Below are 14,075 nucleotides of genomic sequence, written 5' to 3'. Positions count from 1 at the left end.
CATAACTTCTGCCTGTATTGTTGACACAGCAACACTCTGTTGACGCTGTGTAGCCCATGTTATGGCATCCCCCTTTCTTCATGAACACATAGTCATTCAAGGACCAGTGCATATGATATCTTTGGCATACGCTTGTACATAGTTATGCTTAGATGATGCATAACATAAACCATAATTTATTGTTTCTTTAAAGTATCTCATTTTATTTATTATATACTAATGCGTATCATTATAACTATTGAGGTATCTTCTCACCAAACTTACTTCATATAATATATGGCATATATAGGTCTGCTTACTATGATCAATTGCATTAAATCTCGAATTTGGTGATTAGTGGCGTAGCGTGCATTGGCGGGACCCCGTATAAAAAATTGTTCGGGGGCCCTTATATTGTTTGGGGGTAAAGATTTTTCACAAAAGAAAAAAAATATTGTGAAAAGAAATATTTATTTATCATAACATAATTTAACCATTTTACAAATAAAAATCAAATTTTAAATATTCATTCTCCTTGCCTTTTTTCGGCAAACTGATTTATTAAATCATTTATGGCTGATGATGATTTTAGTTTTTCTAAAGTTTCTACCTCTATGGACAATAGTGAGAGGTCTGACAGCCGTTCTTGTCCCATCGAAGTTCTTAAGTAATTTTTTATCAGTTTTAATTTTGAAAAACTTCTTTCAGCAGTTGCGGTTCTAACTGGAAGGGTCAAGAATAAAAAGCATGCTGTTATTACCTCGGGAAAACTAGATGCGAGACTATTGAATTTTACTAGCAATAATTCAATGAGTTCTTTAATGGAATAAATTTTTTGAATTTCAGATTTTAAGCATGTTTTTAGAGCCTTTAATTGGTCACAAAGATTAACTGAGATGTCTTTACTGTATTTAACCGACAGTTTTCCGGAAGCGATTAATATCTCTTCGTTTGAAGAAGATAGGAGTTTCACCGGTTGTAATATTTCGAACATACTACTCAGGTCGCAAAGGCTCTAATCTTTCTTAAGTTTGAGAAATTAATATATCTAAACAGCAATAGTATACATTGACTTTGAAATAGGATTTCGGGTCGGAAATTCTCTCATCTTGTGATAACTCATAAAAAAAACGCTTCGTTATCTTTCGCCTACTGTTTTTAAAAACAGTTGTTACCCCCCCACTCTTTTGCTAAATCTTTGGACTCATTTAGCAAACTATTAAATGAAATCTGATTGCTTAATTGGCACAGTCTATTTAAAAGATTACTTAATAAAATACTAGATTTCTGTAAGTCATTATTTTCATGCTGTAGAGCTTTAGAAATAGGATTAATAATTTCAAATAGTGAAGAAAAAAATGTAACGAGCACTAAGAAATCATAACTCTCTAAAATATTAATTATATTTTTACATTCTTCACGTTCATCTTTTTTATTTGAAATTAAATTTAGTTGGTACAAAGTTTTCATGATTAGTAAAAAAAAAAAATATTTACCGCTAATAAAGCGTCGTTCCTAGAAGACCATCTGGTTGGACATACCTTTTTAGGGGAATCAAATATTTTTCAGATGGATCGTCACTTAGCATAGCCCAGCGTTTTATACTATTGCCAAAAAAAGTATATATTTTTTCTAAATTATCGAAAAAAGTCGATACTTCACGAACGTGTCTCGCAGCATCGTTTAAAACTAAGTTTAAAGCGTGCGCAGCATAATGAACATAATCGGCATTTGGAGCATGCTCTTTTATTAGGGTTTGTAATCCTCCATAAACACCCGACATAACATTTGCTCCATCGTAACCCTGTCCTCTACATTTAGTCAAATCAATTCCATATTCTTTAGTCAAATTTAAAATGTCAGTTTTCAGACCTGCAGCACTGCAATCGGTTACTGCTATAAATCCTAAAAAGGACTCACAGATTTTTATTTCTTTAGGCACATTATCATCATTTTCTGTAACCGAGATATATCGAAAAACTACAGAAAGTTGGTAAATTTTTGACAAGTCTTGTGTTGTATCCAGAATTATTGTCAGAAATGGAGCTTTTTTAATTTCTGAGATTATTGTTCCTAACGGTGGTACCAAGCAAACTAATAATTTCGTTTTGAATCGTAGGGCTTAAATAATTTATTTCGCCTTTCGGTTTTAGAAGTTCTTTTAAAGTTGCATCATAGTTAGATAGCAAACGTAAAATTGCCATAAAATTTCCAGAATCAGAATCATGCCCTCTCAAAGATAGATTACAAGATGCTAAAGTAATTATAACATTAATTATACGATGCAGTACAGATGTACATTCATTACATTCTTTCTGGATTACATTCTGGAGAGATCTCCAGAATGTAATTTTACTATTGATTTCACTTTGCAATAGAGTATCGATGGTATTTCCTTGCAACCAATTATTATAAGAGAGTGAGGCATTCATATGCTGCTGTGACTTTTCATGGTCAAGTATAGTTTGCGTAAAATTGCTTCTAACCCAAACACCGTTAACCCAAGCAGAGGAGTACGATTTGTTTTGACGATCTGCTAATAACCAACAGAAGTGACAGTACGGTTTGTTTAAAACGTTAGAATAACATAACCATGGTCTTACAAGTTTTATGCCTGCCTGATTGAAATATGAATAATAATAGGCCGAAAAAGGTCGGTTACTTTCTGAATCTTTTGGAAATGGTCCTTGTGGTTTAAATGGACCCAATTTAAAAATTATTTTTCGTTCGCATTCAGATAAATTGTCACCAAAATTTCCTCTATCTGATGAAATTATATTACAATCTTCAAATATATCAGAATCGTTGACTTGGTGTTCTTCAATTTCTGGATGGACATCCGATGAAGTATGTGCTTGGCTTTCTTCTATTTCCGAATGGATATTTGACGAAGAACGTGCTTCAGAAGAATCTAAAAATAAACGAGTATTCGTTAAAAAATAAATACGAATGCTTTGATACTAAACTAAAAAGAGTTATATATAAATAAATAACTTTACTAAGGGTCACAGTTAGAGAGTGTTCAGTTCAGACGCACACAGACTCTACGCAGATTGTGCTCGTATGAGTAGATACAAAATCACCTGCAGCCCGTCCGTGCGTTACATTACACCTGCGTGCTATTTGAACGCAGCGCGTAGTGTAGTGGCCATACAAAACGAGAACAACCCGAAAGCGAGTCTGCACATCTGAAGTTCTCAACACGCAATTTACGATACGATACAGACTGATAGACAAACAACAAAACAAATTGATCGTATAGATAAGTTAGAGTTTTGTTTTTTTTTTGTTTCGAGGCACGGAACCCTAAAAACAAAATTCACCCTTCGCTACAGGTAAATAATAAACCAACCACGCGTATCTAACCACGCAGATCCACATTAGCGTCGTGTAAAATAGTACTTGTGTAAATTAGTAAGTACTTCGGTTTTTCGAAGAACTCATTTTACAATTTGATATTTATTTTGAAACCTTATCCGTTTTAAGATTTTTGCCAAACCAATTTCATGTAAAAGTTTAATTAGTAAGGAGTCTCCAATATCTTTTGTAGATTTTTGGACCAGTAGTTGTGAAAATCGAGGAGGGGGGGAGACCACTTTTTGTGTCGGACAGATTGACAGACCGAAATTAAAAGATTTCCTTGTTTATCACTACGGACCCCGAATAAATGGGTTGGGTAGTACTTACCTTTCCAATCTAAATCACTCACAGTATCTTGTCTCTGAAAAAATGAAGAAATTTTGGGCACTTTTTTTATAACCTCTTCCCTTTTCCGTTTACTTTTTCTTTTCTCAGCACCGCTGGGATAATCTCTTTTCCTTTCACTCATTTCTTTTACAAATCGCTACTAATATTGTTAAACCAGAAGAACAGTATTGTTTGTACTGAATTACAATGTAATGCACAATTACATAAAACGCGTAAATAAACACTGCACTGCACTCCGTGGTTTAACATCCAATGTAGAGTATGTACGTACACGTACATCGCGATATCGATTTTATTATTGAGGGATTCCCCGCTGAGTTGCAGATGAAGTAAGTAAAACGGGGAAGTCCCGCAGCTCGCCATAACGATGCAGAGTGTTGTCAACTTTTGAACGCACGCTTAAGGCGGGATAAAAAGTAATTGCTTTATAGAATTTTGTCATTTGTAAAATAAAATAAATTAGGAAGTTTTTATTTCTTTTTCCTTACACACTGCCCCCGTGGCCCGGGGGCCCCGTATAATTGATACGGCAGATACGGCGGTAGCTACGCCCCTGTTGGTGATAAACCCTTAGTAGCCTTGTAAGGAGCGTCTTTCCTTCAGGGATCGACTGAATGAGACAACTTCTTTTTCCAATAAATTTCGTGTATTTCTTTTCTTGTTTCACACATATGTATTCACAGCAAATTTTGCACATTAGATATACTTTTTCTTTGGTTCGAGAGCCGCTGAGTTTTCTTGCCAGTTTTCCAAATTCGTGTTGATGCTGAGATTTTTTTTTTTTTTTTTTGAATGACTACCGCTGATAGCCTGACGCGAGTCGGCTTATTCAGCTACACCGGTCTTCCGGGTGAATGCTTTAGGCGCTCCAGCCCGTTAAATTTAAACGACCCAATTGAGGGCACCCCCGAGTGGGGTACGGACCTCGGCTCAGGGCGGTCGTTGGGAGAGGACAGAGACATCATCGATTAGGGAATGTTTTTTTTTGAATCCTAGCTCGTGACTTCCGCGGGGACGTCAGGGTTTGCATCAACACTCGGGTTGATATTGACAGGGTCGGGAGGGTGGGGGGCGCGGCGAGGTCCTCGACGGCGAGGACGGAAGCGCGGTCTTGTGTTGTGTGTGAGTTTCAATAACTCGTGCTTGCGTTCAATGGCCAATGTGATCGCGTCGTCTGGGTCGTTCAGGACGGAGCGCGGGCGTCTCCATTTCGCTCGATCGAATGGAGTGTAAATGGATGCTAAGCGGATTAGCGGGTTTGGGTGGTTGGCTGCTCGGTCGAAATAGCGCCTGCTGTTCATCTGAATGAAGTGCCTGATGGTCGGCATGTCGGTGTCCACATGGAGGTTGCGGTTGCGAACGTACCATGGGGCACCGAGTATATGACGGAGGAATTTATTTTGAACTACTTGCAGTCGCTTAATTCGGCCGGGCAGAATGTGGGCGAATGCGGGCGAAGCGTAAGTCATTATCGGCCTAACACACGTGGTGTAGATCCTAATCTTGTTACGGATGGACAGTTTGCTTTTTCTGTTAACGAGCCAATGGAGCTGTCCTAGCGCGAATGCGGCTCGCGCACGTACCGCATTTACGTGTGGGATGAAGGTCAGTTTCCTGTCAAGGATCACTCCTAGGTATTTGGCTTTATCAGTCCATGGGATGGGCTGAGCAGCCATTTTGACTTGGGTGGGGGGTTCAATGGGGCGTTTGCCCACATTGAAGAATATGGCCTGGCTTTTTATGGGGTTTATGGTGATACGCCACCAGCTGAACCACGCGCCGAGTTCGTCGGCGGCGGCCTGCAAGGTGCGTATCACTTGTGAGGGTCTCTACCGGAAGTGTAGATTGCGGTGTCGTCCGCGAAAAGAGCCAGGTGGGCTTTTTTGGGCTTCGGTATGTCGCTGGTGTACAGCGAGAAGAGGAAGGGGGATAGCGCGGATCCTTGGGGGACCCCCGCTGTTATGGTGCGGCGGGAAGAAAGAGTTCCTTCCACGCGGTAGCGGAAACCGCGGTTCGACAAGAAGTCTCGAATGATGTGCACGAGCTGTGTGGGCACATTGTGTTTGTACAGCTTGAAAAGCAAGCCGTTGTGCCACACCTTGTCGAATGCTTTCTCTACATCGAAGTAGAGGGCAGCGGTGGGGAAGCCGTATCTGGCTTTATCATGGATGTGCTCCGTGATGCGGAGTATTTGGTGGAGGCAGCTATGCCTAGTGCGGAAGCCGAATTGCTCCTCGGGAATCAGGTGTTGTTGGTGGGCCACTAGGCGAAGTCGATCGAGCACAATGCGCTCGTATACCTTTCCCACAGTGCTAAGGAGACTGATGGGTCGGTAGGAAGCAGGGTCTTTGGGGGCTTGCCGGGTTTGTGGATGCCAATCACTACTGCCTCCTTCCACTCTTGTGGAAACAGGCAGTTGCGAAAGGCGGCATCCAAGATGGCAGTGAGTGTTTGGATCAAATGCTCAGGGAGCATTTTGAGAACTCGGGTGGGGATTCTGTCCCCTCCGGGGGCTTTTCGTATTTTGAGTGCCTTGATCAGTGAGACGACTTCTTCTATCCGCACCGGGGCGAGGGGGTCGGGCGGCGCGTCGACGTCCGGGTCGGTGTTGGCGAATGTTGGTCGCGAGTTTGGTGTCGGCGGTGGGATAGAGTTCCTACTTTCGACTAGCTCGTTAACCCTAATGAGTTGGGCAGGATTTACCGGGACTGTGTCGAGCGAACACTGAGATTCCAGGCTGTCGGCAAGTAGTTCCACTTTTTCGTCGTCATCGAACGCCGGGCGCTGATTTGGACGGTCGAGCGGAGGCATGGAGACTACATCGCCCCTTCTGAAGGAGCGGCATAGTTGCCAGAAGGCCATATGGGTCGGCTTTATGTCGCTGAGGTGGTTTTCCCAGCTCGCATCGACGGCCCCTTTTATGCGGCGTTTGGCCTCCCTTTGGAGGAAACGCGTCAGACGCCGCCGATCCGGGCTGGGATCGGTTGCGCAAGCTCTTAAGGCTGCGTTCCGCTTCCTCACCTCACACCGTACGTCGTCAGGGATGTGGCAGTAGCTGGGTACAGTCACTGGCACCTCCCTTGAGCTTTCGCTCACGACGTGTTGTAGGTGATTGGTGAGGGAGCGGACCGCCGCCCTAGTCTCCTCGGGGGTGACAATATTGGCTGGGATCGCGGAGAGATCACTGGATGTGGTGGACGCGAGCTTGGCGCCCAGGAGGCGCCAGTCCGTTTCCATCCCTCATCGGGGCGTTAGGACCTGTGTCGTTGGGGCCTAATTGGGGAACGAAATCCATGATCACAGGTCTGTGGTCGGAGGTCAACTCTTGTAGCACCTGCACAGAACGCAGGCGGAGGCTTACGTTCTTTACAAGCGCTATGTCGAGTATGTCGGGTCTGTGGTTGTCGTTAAGGTGACTATAATGGGTGGGTTCGGTTGGGGCTATTATATCAAATTCTGAGCACTCCAGAATACTCTCCAGTGCTCTGCCTTTCGGGTTGGTCGAATTGCAGTGCCAGAGGGTGCTCTTGGCGTTGAGGTCACCCGCCAGAAGGACGGATTCCCCCATGTCTAGAAGATGTTTAATGTCTGTGGAGAGAAGCTCCTTAGTGGGGGGAAAGGTAAGCTGAGAGGATGGTGATTGGGATGTGTCCCGTCATTGCTAGCCTGCAGGCCGAAACCTCAATGTTGCTCAAATCCACGGGGGGATCAAGTGGGATGCAGTGGAGGGACTTTTGTAATATATGAGTGTGCCACCTTGAGGGCCACTAGTACGGTCGTTGCGAATTAGACCGTAGTTGGGGAGGTTGGGGTTACGCCGGCGGGGTTTGAGAAACGTTTCCTGGATGAGGAAAACGTCTAATTCGTTATTGCTGGCGAAGTGTGCCAGTTCGGTGCGTTGACCGTCAATGCTGTTGGCGTTGTAGTACCCCACTCTGAGGGAGCGGGGCTTAGTTCGGGATTGGGGAGAAACTGCGTTGGGAGCCATTTATGATGTTGCTCCAAAGATGATGCTCACCAAGTACTGACGATGTTGGTGATATAGGTCGGCGATTTCGTCGAGAAGAGTTTGGTCAGGGTGGCCCAGTACTCTGAGCTTATGGACGCGTTCGGCTACTAGAGAGAAGTAGTCGACCGGAGATTTAGTTATGGCTCGGACCATGTTCATGATATCGGCCGAGTACATGTTTGTATTCGGCACTGGGATAGGGGGAATTTCCGTTGCCTGCGGGGGTGCAGGTTTCGGGTTTGAGGTTTTTGCGGGGCCCGATTTGGGCGGGGTGGTCCTAGTCGAGGCTGGGGGGGGTGCGGGAGTGTCTCCGCCTGGGGTGGTGGCCTTCTTGGTTGGGAACCAAGGGTTGCGCACAGGGGCGGGGGCGAGCCTGAACTCCTCCTGAGGGGGGGGGTGAGTGGGGCGGGTGCTTTGAGGCGCAGCCGATCTGGGGGATCGGGTAGGCCTCTTTTTGGGGGCGTGGGAACACCCGCGGTAGTTCGCCGGGTGGCCGGAATTGCGACAGTTGGTGCACGAAGGCGGCTCCGTGCACAATGTTCTGTCCTTGGGACGGGGGCAATCTACTGTGCCATGTTCACCGAGGCACTTGACACAGCGGGCTGGGAGTCTGCAGTTACGCGAGGAGTGCCCGTATTTCTGGCAGTTATGACACTGCCCTACTTCCCCTTTGTTGTGGGGGGTCTCTATTTTGAAGCCACTGAGGCCTGAGATGTCGCGTATCTCGTAGATACGCTTGACGTCATCGGCGGTAGCGAGAATGGCGAGAACCATCTCGTATTGAATGCCGGGAGCATTGGGGCGGGAGGGGCGGTGCATGCGGTGCACCTCGAGGGCTTGAATGCCCTTTTCGGCTAGGCCTTCTTTGACCTCTTGCGAGGACATTTGTTGGGGGATGCCTCTGATGACGTAGCGGAAACGACGTTCATCTGGGCGGGAGAAGGTATAGTAATAGTAGTTCCTGTCATCCAGGAACTTAGTAAGGGCGCGGTGGTCATTTATGGTGGCGCTTTGAAGCGCCAGAAGCTGTTTCGATGTGATCCACTCATTGTGGGAAAGCTGAATGCCAGCGCCGGTGATGAGCCTAAAGATGGCCTTGATCGTGAGCTCTTTGGGGAGCTGAAGGTAGAGACGGGGAGGTTTTTTGGACCTCCCGGAGGGTTGCGCTTGAGGAGCGGGAGTGGATGCGTCGGGCGTATCCGGGCGTGAGCCAGCGGCTGGGGCGGTGGGTGCGGGTGAGGGGGGGTGGTCAGCCTCCATGGGCGAGGCGGTGTCGCAGGGGACACCCTTCTTCTTCTTCCTCTTGTTACGCCTCACAGTTGTGAAGCCGTCGTCGTCGATTTCCGACGCCGAGGCCTCACACTGCGATTCGCAAGAGGAGGAAGCGGGGGAGGAGACGGGGCGTTTGGCCGGGGTGGGCGGGGCCACCGGTGCGCTAGTCGCGGGGGGGAGTTCGGTAGTAACGGGCGGGGGAGGGGGAGGGGTGTCGGGGGTCGCCATTTGGCGGGGGAGGGGGGGGGACGGTTAGCGGCACGCCGGGAGTCTGCGCGGCCTTTTTCAGTAGTTCTGAGAATATCCCCCAGAGTTGGGGGTATTCCGGGATGGTCAGGAGTACATTGTTGAGTGTCTCCTGGGAGAAGCACACCATGGGCTCGGTGCCAGCCATATCGCCGGCTGGGACCGTGCCCACGTAAATTGATTTTGGGGCGCGAGCGAGTTCGTAAGCGTGCGTTCCGCCTGGGAAAGAACTCGCAAGAAACCAGGTGGCGTTCGCAGTCGTTTACGCGGTACCGACGCGGATGTCGCGGGGTTATTAAATTTGAATTACGTCCCCCGGATGGGGGTGTCCGGGGGGGGTGTGCGTGTGTAGCCCTCCTCGCCAGGGATAGGCGAGGGGGGATGTGCGTCTATGGTGAGCCCTAAGCTTGTAGTCCCTTCGCCAATCTCAATGTGCGACGGGTCCCTAGCAAGCCGTGCAACGTAAACGTTAACGGTCCGGAGACTTCACGCTTAACCGTTACACGGGATGGATGTTGCGGGGATGGGAAGGGTTTGGAGGGCGATATGCGGGGGACCCTGTGGTGTGTCTCCACAGTTTCCTGGTCCGCACCCTTCCGGCTTCGCTTTAGCCCTGAAGGGGCGCAGCGCGGGCCGGGTCACCGCTAGCTCGGCATGTTATCACCGTGAGGTTAATCCACCGAGCTAACCCTGAAGGGGCCTAGATTGCCGGAAACAGTAAATTGGGGCGGAGCCCTGTCCTGAGAAGGACGCGGTTCGGCCCGTAAGTGGGTTTCCGATTTACAACGGAACAATTGTTCCGTTGATTATCGGTTACCCTGTCTGCAGCGCGGGGGCTGCGTGTCTTACCAAGCGGGGTTGGTTGTCGTATTCGTCTCGTAGGTGCGACTGTCCTGCTCGGGAGCGCGATGTCTAATGCTGTGTGCTCTGCGTCGCTGTTCGTCTGATTGTGTGGCAATTGTCTCAGAGGCCCTCGTTTACATGCTGTGGGGCGTAGGATCGGCACGGAACGCCTTTCCGTCCCCACAATGAGTGCTGGATTGCGTGAAGGGAGGTGGCAATGCCAATTAATAAGGCCCGGGAGGTTTTATAGCGTATATTCACTATTCACACACGTTAAATAATACAATGATCCGGCGGACACACTAGCGGCGTACGTTTCGCAGTGCGGCGTGAGCGGTGCGGCATGCACGTCGCTCTCTCCTTTTCTTGCACTGTTTTTCCTGGCTGGAACACTTCAGGGCTTCTTGTTTTTCTTCCTTTTCTTGACTCGAACTGAACTTGCTGGAACTGGAACTGCCGAATGCCAAAATTACACTCGCTTATATATAACCCGGCTATCCCGTAGGAGAGCCGCCAAAAATAGAGCCTTTTTGCAGCCTCATTTTCACTTCCTAGCTATCACTATTTTACAAATAAAAGTTGGACCTCTGGAGTCCCCTATGCGAAATTTACAAGGTTTTATAGATAAATCAATTACCTATACCTATACATAAAAATAATACGCCTATGTGCGATCCGAAAAAAGTTGCAATAACAAAACACAAGAAAATTGTCTACAGACGACGCACAAAGGCCTTAAAAACGCTATTTACTATGATATGAATTTATATACAATGCCCATGTTTACGACATGGGGTAGGCAAAAGCAAAAACTACGTCTATGTAAAGTTCAAACACTGTCACTTCAATATCTCGGTCGTGAGATCGCTTTATAACGTACCACTAAAAAACAGTCACACACACGTGCGCGGGCGCATTGTCCGTCCCTCTCTGGGTGTGTCGTTACGCTCGACACACCTACTGCGCATGCGTGAATGCGCTGTCTCGCTCTTTTTCGTGTGTGCGTCCTGCACATTCTCCCGCCGTGTATCGCCCAGCGTCCAGGGGGCGATACATTATGTAGACGTGCAGGACGTGCTCGCCGCCGATTGCGGCGCCGCCTCTTCGTTGCCGCTGCCTCTTCGTTGCCGCTGCCTCGTCGCTCGGGTGCCGCAGGGTGCAGGAGGACGATTTTCTTCACGGGGCGTCGTAGCACGCCTCCCTGCGTGGCTACGTCCACTGTGCGCGTCACGCCGTCAGGTCCCGGATGCGTAGCACAGATGCGGCCACGCACCCAAGTGTTCCGTGGGAGCGTCCCGTCCACGATGCGCACGACGTCGCCGATGTGTAGCTCTGGTCCCTTGCTGCGGGGCTCCCGCCGGTTGCGGAGCTCGGGAAGGTACTCTCGTAGCCAGCGGGTCCAGAACGCGTCGGCCAGCTGCTGCGACGCTCGAAGGTCGGCATGTGTGCCGTAGCCGTGTTCGGCTGGAAAATTAGGTGCGGCGAGTGGCCCTGACAGCCCAACAGAAAGTGGTTAGGCGTCAGGGCCTCCGGATCTTCGGGGTTCACCGACACATGAGTCAGTGGGCGGCTGTTGACTGTAAACTCCACCTCGGCGAGTAGCGTCGACAGCGTCTCTTCATGTGGCCTCTGCTCGTGAAGCACCGTCGTCAGCGCGGTCTTGACCGACCGCACGAGTCGTTCCCAGGCGCCACCCATGAATGGTGCGCCCGGAGGGATGAAACGCCATCTAATCGCCCTCCGCGACGCCTCTTGTTCGGCGCCAGCGAGGAGGGTGTTGCGCAGCTCCTTTCTGCGCCGTGGAAGTTGGTCCCGTTGTCGGACCAGATCTCGGCGGGGCTCCCGCGGCGCGCTGTCATGCGCCGCAGAGCCATGATCGCTCCTTGTGTGCTCAGGGAGTGCACCACTTCGAGATGCACCGCCCGCACTGTTAGACATGTGAAGAGAGCGACATACCTTTTTTGACTACCGGCCCACTTCCGGCCCACGGTGACTGTGAGCGGGCCGAAATAATCCAAACCGGTGTATGTAAACGGCCGGTGATGATGCGCCAGTCGACAGGGAGGCAAGTCTCCCGTTATCGGTTGCGGTGGAGTGGCCGCCCTCTGGCGGCACTTGAAGCAGCTCCTGACCACCGCCTTGACCGTCGGGCGCAGTCGAATGACCATTTGTGCTGCCGACAGTAATTGACGACGCTCTCCACGCCTGCATGGTGGAGTTGTGTGTGGACATGTTCCACCCACAGTTTCGTTGCCCGATGTTCGCCATCGACGATCGGAGGGTTCTTTGTTGCGGCGCTTACTCCCGTGGCGGCTGAAATTCTACTGTCGAGGCAAATGAGTTCGTTAATAAATGTTATACTCAAAGCGTACAACCTGCTTTCCTTTGACACGGGTTTTCCTTTTTCGAGTGAGCGTAGTTCTTCCTCGAAGGCGGCCTCCTGACTCGCCTTTATGATTATGCGCTCGGCCTCTTCTTGCAACTCGGCTGGGAGCGTCACGAATCGCTCCTCCGGTGCTTGCACGACTCGTTTCGCCGCACTTTTCACGGCTTCGTTGTGCCTCCAATCCGGATTCTCGCTTGCGGCCGCCTTGGTCCTCTTGTAATGGACCGTGTTGACGCGTTGTTTGAAGTATTGTACTGCTTGTAGTACGCGGGCGGCAGCTCTAACGTAGCGATTCCAATTTGAGAATCGATTCACGTCGGGCAGGACTTCCTTGTACTGTTTCTCCCGACGCTCTGTAACAGTGTTCACTCTTTCCTCACCCGTGTCGGTGCTCAGCTGTGTTTCCTCCGCAGGCCATAGTTCGGGCGGGTCGCGGAGGAACTCTGGTCCGTTGAACCACCTGTGTTCCCGCGTGAAATTGTCAGGAACGTCGCGCGTAGCGTCGTCGGCAACGTTGTAGCGTGTAGGCGGGCAATTCTCCGAAAAAGAAGGTTTTGGCATAATTAACCTGGCTCATTTTTTTTTTCAATATTTGAATGATTTGCTTTGTTTATATCAAAAACATAACTTAAAGAAATATAATAAGGGTAAAGGCACTTAAATTGATCCATTAGACGAAGACATATAGCTCATTGAAAATTTAAATAATCAGATAAATGAGATCAAGACAGGTGAATGAGAATGGTAGCATATGTACATTTGTAAAACCATGAAAAAAACTATAATGTCATATTTTTGTCATCTATAATCAATAAATCACAATAAGTCATAAATAACTATAAATATTTTAGTTATTAATAACTTGGTTTAAACTTTAAAATTAACATAAAATGAAAATCTGCAAATAGTATCAGTTTCTTTAACATACATTTTCTCTCTGTTCTATAAAATAACTAACTAAATCAATAAATTTATAATAATCATAAATTTATCATAAACATAATCAAATGAACTTGAAATTTTTTATAAAAAAAATAATGATATTCTTTTGAGCATTATATTATAGATCTACTATATTATATTTCTGAGACTGACTCACACTAATTTCTTAATTAATGTTTAAGAAAATTAGGTTCTCTCAAATGTTATCATCACAAATATTAAATAGGATCGATTTCACTTTGAGGTTATTAGGTAACTTTTTGGTAGAAATATAAAAAATATATTGAAATGATCATTAATCAGTTAGCACCTCTATTTGAAATTTAAATATATGTAATACTCAACCAATAAAAAAATGTTCAAAGCATGATTATCAAGGACGTCTCCCCATGAGCCTATATTTGCAAAAATTTCAAATGTTTCTTTATTATATTTTGGCAAATCCAAGTCCTCTGTCGTAGCATTCTCTTCTCCATTTTTTTTTTGCTTGGCCTCTTTTTCTAATTTTCTATTTTTTTTTAATGTATTATATGTGAACGTTACATAAGCAGGCTTAACTACAATATCAGTCAATATTGTAACACAGTTTTAATTTGATTCTTATGGTAAGGATTCATCATCACCGTTTTCTTTAAGAATATTCGACCAATCTAAGTTCGACTGATCTAATAAGCTAAGTTCTGTGGTAGA

The 14,075-nt window shown here is 47.1% G+C and overlaps 2 protein-coding genes across 2 annotated transcripts; both read right to left on the bottom strand.

The window, feature by feature from the left end:
• Positions 1 to 530: 530 nt before the first annotated feature.
• Positions 531 to 4,041, bottom strand: LOC119190737 (zinc finger MYM-type protein 5-like). The gene is made up of 2 exons (XM_037443268.1): positions 3,667 to 4,041; positions 531 to 2,890 (listed from the first exon to the last, which is right to left on the bottom strand). Exons 1-2 carry the CDS (start codon positions 3,806 to 3,808, stop codon positions 2,031 to 2,033), a joined length of 1,002 nt encoding a protein of 333 aa, XP_037299165.1. The 5' UTR covers positions 3,809 to 4,041; the 3' UTR covers positions 531 to 2,030.
• Positions 4,042 to 11,284: 7,243 nt separating this feature from the next.
• On the bottom strand, positions 11,285 to 13,004 carry LOC119190690. The gene is made up of 3 exons (XM_037443076.1): positions 12,430 to 13,004; positions 12,014 to 12,262; positions 11,285 to 11,849 (listed from the first exon to the last, which is right to left on the bottom strand). Exons 1-3 carry the CDS (start codon positions 13,002 to 13,004, stop codon positions 11,285 to 11,287), a joined length of 1,389 nt encoding a protein of 462 aa, XP_037298973.1.
• Positions 13,005 to 14,075: the final 1,071 nt, after the last annotated feature.

This window comes from Manduca sexta, chromosome 26, assembly GCF_014839805.1.
Source record: "Manduca sexta isolate Smith_Timp_Sample1 chromosome 26, JHU_Msex_v1.0, whole genome shotgun sequence".
Lineage (NCBI taxonomy): Eukaryota > Metazoa > Arthropoda > Insecta > Lepidoptera > Sphingidae > Manduca > Manduca sexta.
This window is presented reverse-complemented; position numbering and strand designations above follow the sequence as displayed.

Excerpts from the sequence above, each read along its gene's own strand:
- LOC119190690 (XM_037443076.1), bottom strand. The coding sequence starts at position 13,004 with ATGCCAAAACCTTCTTTTTCGGAGAATTGCCCGCCTACACGCTACAAC. Across the intron at positions 12,263-12,429 it reads GTGTCAAAGGAAAGCAGGTT|GCGTGGAGAGCGTCGTCAAT; the intron begins GTACGCTTTGAG and ends TCCACCATGCAG. Across the intron at positions 11,850-12,013 it reads TGGGCCGGTAGTCAAAAAAG|AAAGGAGCTGCGCAACACCC; the intron begins GTATGTCGCTCT and ends TCCACGGCGCAG.
- LOC119190737 (XM_037443268.1), bottom strand. The coding sequence starts at position 3,808 with ATGAGTGAAAGGAAAAGAGATTATCCCAGCGGTGCTGAGAAAAGAAAA. Across the intron at positions 2,891-3,666 it reads GAGTGATTTAGATTGGAAAG|ATTCTTCTGAAGCACGTTCT; the intron begins GTAAGTACTACC and ends GTTTATTTTTAG.